Source organism: Lampetra fluviatilis, unplaced genomic scaffold, assembly GCF_964198595.1.
Source record: "Lampetra fluviatilis unplaced genomic scaffold, kcLamFluv1.1 SCAFFOLD_247, whole genome shotgun sequence".
NCBI lineage: Eukaryota > Metazoa > Chordata > Hyperoartia > Petromyzontiformes > Petromyzontidae > Lampetra > Lampetra fluviatilis.
The window spans coordinates 102,501-112,500 of record NW_027621051.1 but is presented as its reverse complement, the minus strand read 5'-3'; the positions used below and the strand labels follow the sequence as shown (position 1 = coordinate 112,500).

The 10,000-nt window shown below is 57.6% G+C and overlaps 1 protein-coding gene across 1 annotated transcript in view; it reads left to right on the top strand.

Annotated features, from left to right (window-relative positions):
• LOC144954699 (neurofibromin-like) overlaps positions 1–10,000 on the top strand; it is a gene marked incomplete at both ends in the record, with an annotated part of 130,724 nt that overhangs the window by 22,506 nt on the left and 98,218 nt on the right. The window contains 4 exon segments of the mRNA XM_078885135.1: positions 1,473–1,523; positions 1,626–1,721; positions 4,788–4,934; positions 8,304–8,414. Coding sequence (XP_078741261.1) covers positions 1,473–1,523; positions 1,626–1,721; positions 4,788–4,934; positions 8,304–8,414 — 405 coding nt within the window.

Sequence of the window (10,000 nt, the reverse complement as noted above, 5' to 3'; positions counted from 1 at the left end):
ACACGCAGGTACACACACACTTACACACACACACACGCAGACACACACACACACTTACACACGCACACACACACGCAGGTACACACACACACACACACATTTACACACACACACACTTACACACACACACACTTACACACACACACACTTACACGCACACACACGCACACACACGCAGGTACACACACACTTACACACGCACACACTTACACACACACACACTTACACACACACACACTTACACGCACACACACGCACACACACGCAGGTACACACACACTTACACACGCACACACTTACACACACACACACTTACACACACACTTACACACACAGACACACACTTACACACACACACACTTACACACACACTTACACACACACACACTTACACACACACACACACACACACGCACACACACACACGCAGGTACACACACACTTACACACGCACACACACGCAGGTACACACACACTTACACACGCACACACTTACACACACACACACGCACACACTTACACACACACACACACACACTTACACACACACACACTTCACACACACTTACACACACACTTACACACACACACACACGCACACACACACACACTTACACACGCACACACTTACACACACACACGCACACACACACACACCTACACACACACACACCTACACACACACACACCTACACACACCTACACCTACACACACACCTACACACACACACACACCTACACACACACACACACACCTACACACACACACACACCTACACACGCACACACTTACACACACACACACTTACACACACACTTACACACACAGACACACACTTACACACACACACACTTACACACACACTTACACACACACACTTACACACACTTACACACACACGCACACACACACGCAGGTACACACACACTTACACACGCACACACTTACACACACACACACTTCACACACACTTACACACACACTTACACACACACACACACACACGCAGGTACACACACACTTACACACGCACACACGCACACACTTACACACACACACACACACTTACACACACACACACTTCACACACACTTACACACACACTTACACACGCACACACACACGCACACACACACACACTTACACACGCACACACTTACACACACACACGCACACACACACACACCTACACACACACCCCTACACACACACACACACACCTACACCTACACACACACCTACACACACACACACACCTACACACACACACACACACCTACACACACACACACACCTACACACACACACACCTACACACACACCCCTACACACACACACACCTACACACACACACACACTTACACACACACACACTTACACACACACACACCTACACACACACACACACACCTACACACACACACACACGCACACACTCACTCTCTCTGTCTACCCACCTCCACCCTCCCAGGTTTTTCCAGGACATCGCGTCCGACTGTCCCGTGGCTGAGGCGGTCAACCACGGTGGTGGTGGTGGTGGTGGCGGTGGCGGTGGTGGCGGCGGTGGTGGCGGTGGTGGCGGCGGTGGTGGTGGCGGTGGTGGCGGTGGTGGCGGTGGTGGTGGCGGCCTGTCGCTCATCAGCGACGGTAACGTTCGTGCTCTGCACCGCCTGCTGTGGAACAACCAGGAGAAGATCGGACAGTACCTGTCTAGCAACAGGTGGGCACCCCCAACACAACAACAACAACAACAACTACAACAACAACAGCAGCAGCCACAACAACACCAGCAACAACAACCACTACCACCACCACCACCAGCCACAACACCAGCAACAACACCAGCAACACAACACCACCCCACCCACCCCACCCACCCCCTCACCCCCACACCCCCACACCCACCCACTCAACCACTCACCCACCCACTCACCCCCCCACTCACCCACGCACCCCCCCACTCACCCACACCACCCACCCACCCACCCACTCACCCCCCCACTCACCCACACCACCCACCCACCCACTCACCCCCCCACTCACCCACACCACCCACCCACCCCCCACTCACCCACCCACCCACTCACCCACCCACTCACCCACTCACCCACCCACCCCCCACTCACCCACCCACCCACCCACTCACCCACCCACTCACCCACCCACTCACCCACCCACCCACCCCCCACTCACCCACCCACCCACCACTCACCCACCCCCCACTCACCCACCCACCCACCCACCCCCCACTCACCCACCCACCCACCCACCCACCCCCCACTCACCCACCCACCCACCCCCCACTCACCCACCCACCCACCCACCCCCCACTCACCCACCCACCCACTCACCCACCCACTCACCCACCCACCCACCCCCCACTCACCCACCCACCCACTCACCCACCCACTCACCCACCCACCCACCCACTCACCTACTCACCCACCCACCCACTCACCCACCCACCCACCCCCCACCCCCCACTCACCCACCCACTCACCCACCCACTCACCCACCCACTCACTCACCCACCCACCCACCCCCTCACCCCCACACCCACCCACTCACCCACCCACTCACCCACCCACCCACCCCCCACTCACCCACCCACCCACTCACCCACCCACTCACCCACCCACCCCTCACTCACCCACCCACCCACCCACCCACCCCCCACTCACCCACCCACTCACCCACCCACTCACTCACCCACCCACTCACCCACCCACCCACCCCCCACTCACCCACCCACTCACCCACCCACCCACCCCCCACTCACCCACCCACCCACCCCCCACTCACCCACCCACTCACCCACCCAACCCCCACCCACTCACCCACCCACCCACTCACCCACCCACCCACTCACCCACCCACTCACCCACCCACTCACTCACCCACCCACTCACCCACCCACCCCCCACTCACCCACCCCCCACTCACCCACCCACTCACCCACCCACTCACCCACCCACTCACCCACCCACTCACTCACCCACCCACTCACCCACCCACCCACTCACTCACCCACCCACTCACCCACTCACTCACCCACGCACTCACCCACCCACCCACCCCCCACTCACCCACCCACTCACCCACCCACTCACCCACCCACTCACTCACCCACCCACTCACCCACCCACCCACCCACCCACCCCCCACTCACCCACCCACTCACCCACCCACCCACCCCCCACTCACCCACCCACTCACCCACCCACTCCCCACCCACACCACCCACCCACCCACCCACCCACCCACTCACCCACACCACCCACCCACCCCCCACTCACCCACCCACCCACTCACCCACCCACTCACCCACTCACCCACCCACCCCCCACTCACCCACCCACCCACCCACTCACCCACCCACTCACCCACCCACTCACCCACCCACCCACCCCCCACTCACCCACCCACCCACCACTCACCCACCCCCCACTCACCCACCCACCCACCCACCCCCCACTCACCCACCCACCCACCCACCCACCCCCCACTCACCCACCCACCCACCCACCCCCCACTCACCCACCCACCCACTCACCCACCCACTCACCCACCCACCCACCCCCCACTCACCCACCCACCCACTCACCCACCCACTCACCCACCCACCCACCCACTCACCTACTCACCCACCCACCCACCCACTCACCCACCCACCCACCCCCCACCCCCCACTCACCCACCCACTCACCCACCCACTCACCCACCCACTCACTCACCCACCCACCCACCCCCTCACCCCCACACCCACCCACTCACCCACCCACTCACCCACCCACCCACCCCCCACTCACCCACCCACCCACTCACCCACCCACTCACCCACCCACCCACCCCTCACTCACCCACCCACCCACCCACCCCCCACTCACCCACCCACTCACCCACCCACTCACTCACCCACCCACTCACCCACCCACCCACCCCCCACTCACCCACCCACTCACCCACCCACCCACCCCCCACTCACCCACCCACCCACCCCCCACTCACCCACCCACTCACCCACCCAACCCCCACCCACTCACCCACCCACCCACTCACCCACCCACCCACTCACCCACCCACTCACCCACCCACTCACTCACCCACCCACTCACCCACCCACCCCCCACTCACCCACCCCCCACTCACCCACCCACTCACCCACCCACTCACCCACCCACTCACCCACCCACTCACTCACCCACCCACTCACCCACCCACCCACTCACTCACCCACCCACTCACCCACTCACTCACCCACGCACTCACCCACCCACCCACCCCCCACTCACCCACCCACTCACCCACCCACTCACCCACCCACTCACTCACCCACCCACTCACCCACCCACCCACCCACCCCCCACTCACCCACCCACTCACCCACCCACCCACCCCCCACTCACCCACCCACTCACCCACCCACTCCCCACCCACTCACCCACCCACCCACTCACCCACCCACCCACTCACCCACCCACTCACCCACCCACTCACTCACCCACCCACTCACCCACCCACTCACCCACCCACCCACCCCCCACTCACCCACCCCCCACTCACCCACCCACTCACCCACCCACTCACCCACCCACTCACCCACCCACTCACCCACCCACTCACTCACTCACTCACCCACCCACCCACTCACCCACTCACTCACCCACGCACCCACACGACCACCCACTCACTCACTCACCCACCCACCCCCCCACCCCCCCCCACCCACCCCCCCACCCCCCCCCCCACCCCCCCACCCCCCACCCACCGCCCCCACCCCCCACAGGGACCACAAGGCCGTGGGTCGTCGCCCCTTTGACAAGATGGCGACACTGCTGGCCTACCTGGGACCCCCTGAACACAAACCAGTGGCCGACACGCACTGGTCCAGTCTCAACCTCACCAGTTCCAAGTTTGAAGAGTTCATGACGAGGTGTGTGTGTGTGTGTGTAGGTGTGTGTAGGTGTAGGTGTGTGTGTGTAGATGTGTGTAGGTGTGTGTGTGTGTGTGTAGGTGTGTGTGTAGGTGTGTGTGTGTAGGTGTGTGTGTGGCAGACACGCACTGGTCCAGTCTCAACCTCACCAGTTCCAAGTTTGAAGAGTTCATGACGAGGTGTGTGTGTGTGTGTAGGTGTGTGTAGGTGTAGGTGTGTGTGTGTAGATGTGTGTAGGTGTGTGTGTGTGTGTGTAGGTGTGTGTGTAGGTGTGTGTGTGTGTAGGTGTGTGTGTGGCAGACACGCACTGGTCCAGTCTCAACCTCACCAGTTCCAAGTTTGAGGAGTTAATGACGAGGTAGGTGTGTGTGTGTGTGTGTAGGTGTGTGTGTGTAGGTGTGTGTGTAGGTGTAGGTGTGTAGGTGTGTGTGTGTGTGTGTGTAGGTGTGTGTGTGTGTGTGTGTAGGTGTGTGTGTGTGTAGGTGTGTGTGTGTGTGTGGCCGACACGCACTGGTCCAGTCTCAACCTCACCAGTTCCAAGTTTGAAGAGTTCATGACGAGGTGTGTGTGTGTGTGTAGGTGTGTGTGTGTGTAGGTGTGTGTGTGTGTAGGTGTGTGTGTGTGTGTGTGTAGGTGTAGGTGTGTGTGTGTGTGTGTAGGTGTGTGTGTGTGTGTGTAGGTGTGTGTGTGTAGGTGTGTGTGTAGGTGTGTAGGTGTGTGTGTGTGTGTAGGTGTGTGTGTGTGTGTAGGTATGTGTAGGTGTGTAGGTGTGTGTGTAGGTGTAGGTGTGTAGGTGTGTGTGTGTAGGTGTAGGTGTGTGTGTGTAGGTGTGTAGGTGTGTGTGTGTAGGTGTGTGTGTGTGTAGGTGTGTGTGTGTGTAGGTGTGTGTGGGTGTGTGTGTGTGTAGGTGTAGGTGTGTGTGTGTAGGTGTGTGTGTGTGTATGTGTAGGTGTGTAGGTGTGTGTGTGTGTGTGTAGGTGTGTGTGTGTATGTGTAGGTGTGTGTGTGTGTGTGTAGGTGGGTGTGTGTGTGTGTGTGTAGGTGTGTGTGTGTGTGTGTAGGTGTGTGTGTGTGTAGGTGTGTGTAGGTGTAGGTGTGTGTGTGTGTGTAGGTGTGTGTGTGTGTGTAGGTGGGTGTGTGTGTGTGTGTAGGTGTGTGTGTGTGTGTGTAGGTGTGTGTGTGTGTAGGTGTGTGTGTGTGTGTGTGGCCGACACGCACTGGTCCAGTCTCAACCTCACCAGTTCCAAGTTTAAAGAGTTCATGACGAGGTGTGTGTGTGTGTGTGTAGGTGTGTGTGTGTGTAGGTGTGTGTGTGTGTAGGTGTAGGTGTGTGTGTAGGTGTAGGTGTGTGTGTGTGTAAGTGTGTGTGTGTGTGTGTGTAGGTGTGTGTGTGTGTGTAGGTGTGTGTGTGTAGGTGTAGGTGTATAGGTGTGTGTAGGTGTGTGTGTGTGTGTAGGTGTGTGTGTGTAGGTGTGTGTGTGTGTAAGTGTGTGTGTGTGTGTAGGTGAGTGTGTAGGTGTAGGTGTGTAGGTGTGTGTGTGTGTGTGTAGGTGTGTGTGTGTAGGTGTGTGTGTGTGTGTAGGTGTGTGTGTGGCAGACACGCACTGGTCCAGTCTCAACCTCACCAGTTCCAAGTTTGAAGAGTTCATGACGAGGTGTGTGTGTGTGTGTAGGTGTGTGTGTGTAGGTGTGTGTGTGTTTAGGTGTGTGTGTGTTTAGGTGTGTGTGTGTTTAGGTGTGTGTGTGTAGGTGTAGGTGTGTATGTGTAGGTGTGTGTGTGTAGGTGTGGGTGTGTAGGTGTGTGTGTGTAGGTATGTAGGTGTGTGTGTGTGTAGGTGTGTGTGTAGGTGTGTAGGTGTGTGTGTAGGTGTGTAGGTGTGTAGGTGTGTAGGTGTGTAGGTGTGTAGGTGTGTGTGTAGGTGTAGGTGTGTATGTGTAGGTGTGTGTGTGTAGGTGTGGGTGTGTAGGTGTGTGTGTGTAGGTATGTAGGTGTGTGTGTGTGTAGGTGTGTGTGTAGGTGTGTAGGTGTGTAGGTGTGTGTGTGGCAGACACGCACTGGTCCAGCCTCAACCTCACCAGTTCCAAGTTTGAAGAGTTCATGACGAGGTGTGTGTGTGTGTGTAGGTGTGTGTGTAGGTGTGTGTGTGTAGGTGTGTGTGTGTAGGTGTGTGTGTGTAGGTGTGTAGGTGTGTGTGTGTGTGTAGGTGTGTGTGTAGGTGTGTAGGTGTGTGTGTGTGTAGGTGTGTGTGTGTAGGTGTGTGTAGGTGTGTGTGTGTGTGTGTAGGTGTGTGTGTGTGTAGGTGTGTGTGTGTGTAGGTGTGTGTGTGTGTAGGTGTAGGTGTGTGTGTGTGTGTGTGTAGGTGTGTGTGTGTGTGTAGGTGTGTGTGTGTAGGTGTGTGTAGGTGTGTGTGTGTGTGGCAGACACGCACTGGTCCAGCCTCAACCTCACCAGTTCCAAGTTTGAAGAGTTCATGACGAGGTGTGTGTGTGTGTGTGTAGGTGTGTGTGTGTGTCGGTGTAGGTGTGTAGGTGTGTGTGTGTAGGTGTAGGTGTAGGTGTGTAGGTGTGTGTGTGTGTAGGTGTGTGTGTAGGTGTGTGTGTAGGTGTGTGTGTGTGTAGGTGTGTGTGTGTGTGTAGGTGTGTGTGTGTGTGTGTGTAGGTGTGTGTGTGTGTAGGTGTGTGTGTGTGTAGGTGTGTATAGGTGTAGGTATGTGTAGGTGTGTAGGTATGTGTAGGTGTGTGTGTGTGTAGGTGTGTGTGTAGGTGTGTGTTTAGGTGTAGGTGTGTGTGTGTAGGTGTGTGTGTGTAGGTGTTTGTGTGTGTGTGTAGGTGTGCGTGTGTAGGTGTGTGCGTGTGTAGGTGTGTGCGTGTGCAGCTGTGTGTGTGTGTAGGTGTGTGTGTAGGTGTGTGTGTAGGTGTGTGTAGGTGTGTGTGTGTGTAGGTGTGTGTGTAGGTGTAGGTGTGTGTGCGTGTGTAGGTGTGTGCGTGTGTAGGTGTATGTGTAGGTGTGTGTGTGTGTAGGTGTGTGTGTGTTTGTGTAGGTGTGTGTGTAGGTGTGTGTGTAGGTGTGTGTGTAGGTGTGTGTGTAGGTGTGTGTGTAGGTGTGTGTAGGTGTGTAGTTGTGTAGGTGTGTGTGTGTGTGTGTAGGTGTGTGTGTGTGTGTAGGGGTGTGTGTGTGTGTAGCTGTGTGCGTGTGTAGGTGTGTGTGTGTGTGTGTAGGTGTGTGTGTGTGTAGGTGTGTGTGTGTAGGTGCGTACGTAGGTGTAGATGTGCGTACGTAGGTGTGTGTGTGTACCTGTGTGTGCGTGCACTTGCCCCTGCAAGTCGTGTAAAGGCTACCTGGGTCACCTTTGCCCGCGTGCTGCTCAGGCACCAGGTTCACGAGAAGGAGGAGTTCAAGGCCCTCAAGACGCTCAACATTTTCTACCAGGCCGGGGTGTCGAAGGCTGGAAACCCCGTGTTCTACTACATTGCGCGCCGGTGAGTTGGCCCCGAGGGATGTTGACTACCTCGCTCGGTACGCGGGAGGTCGTGGGTTCCATCCCGGGCCCCGGGAGATGTTGACTACCTCGCCCGGTCTGCAGGAGGTCGTGGGTTTGATCCCTGACCCTGTGAGATGTTGACTACCTCGCCTGGTCTACAGGAGGTCGTGGGTTTCATCCCGGACCCTGTGAGATGTTGACTACCTCGCCTGGTCTACAGGAGGTCGTGGGTTTCATCCCGGACCCTGTGAGATGTTGACTACCTCGCCTGGTCTACAGGAGGTCGTGGGTTTGATCCCTGACCCCGGGAGATGTTGACTACCTCGCCCGGTCTACAGGAGGTCGTGGGTTTCATCCCGGACCCTGTGAGATGTTGACTACCTCGCCTGGTCTACAAGAGGTCGTGGGTTTGATCCCGGACCCTGTGAGATGTTGACTACCTCGCCTGGTCTGCAGGAGGTCGTGGGTTTCATCCCGGACCCTGTGAGATGTTGACTACCTCGCCTGGTCTACAGGAGGTCGTGGGTTTAGATCACGAACCCTGTGAGATGTTGACTACCTCGCCTGGTCTACAGGAGGTTGTGGGTTTCATCCCGGACCCTGTGAGATGTTGACTACCTCGCCTGGTCTACAGGAGGTCGTGGGTTTAGATCACGAACCCTGTGAGATGTTAACTACCTCGCCTGGTATACAGGAGGTCGTGGGTTTGATCCCGGACCCTGTGAGATGTTGACTACCTCGCCTGGTCTACAGGAGGTCGTGGGTTTGATCCCGGACCCTGTGAGATGTTGACTACCTCGCCTGGTCTACAGGAGGTCGTGGGTTTGATCCCGGACCCTGTGAGATGTTGACTACCTCGCCTGGTCTACAGGAGGTCGTGGGTTTGATCCCGGACCCTGTGAGATGTTGACTACCTCGCCTGGTCTACAGGAGGTCGTGGGTTTGATCCCGGACCCTGTGAGATGTTAACTACCTCGCCTGGTCTGCAGGAGGTCGTGGGTTTCATACCGGACCCTGTGAGATGTTGACTACCTCGCCTGGTACGCAGGAGGTCGTGGGTTTAGATGCTGGGCCCCGAGGGATGTTGACTACCTCGCCCTGTACGCGGGAGGTCGTGGGTTCGATTAGCCTGAGAGATGTTGACTACCTCGCCTGGTCTACAGGAGGTCGTGGGTTCGATTAGCCTAAGAGATGTTGACTACCTCGCCTGGTCTACAGGAGGTCGTGGGTTCGATTAGCCTGAGAGATGTTGACTACCTCGCCTGGTCTACAGGAGGTCGTGGGTTCGATTACCCTTAGAGATGTTGACTACCTCGCCTGGTCTACAGGAGGTCGTGGGTTCGATTAGCCTGGGAGATGTTGACCACCTCGCCTGGTCTACAGGAGGTCGTGGGTTCGATTACCCTTAGAGATGTTGACTACCTCGCCTGGTCTACAGGAGGTCGTGGGTTCGATTAGCCTGAGAGATGTTGACCACCTCGCCTGGTCTACAGGAGGTCGTGGGTTCGATTAGCCTGGGAGATGTTGACCACCTCTCCTGGTCTACAGGAGGTCGCGGGTTCGATTAGCCTGAGAGATGTTGAC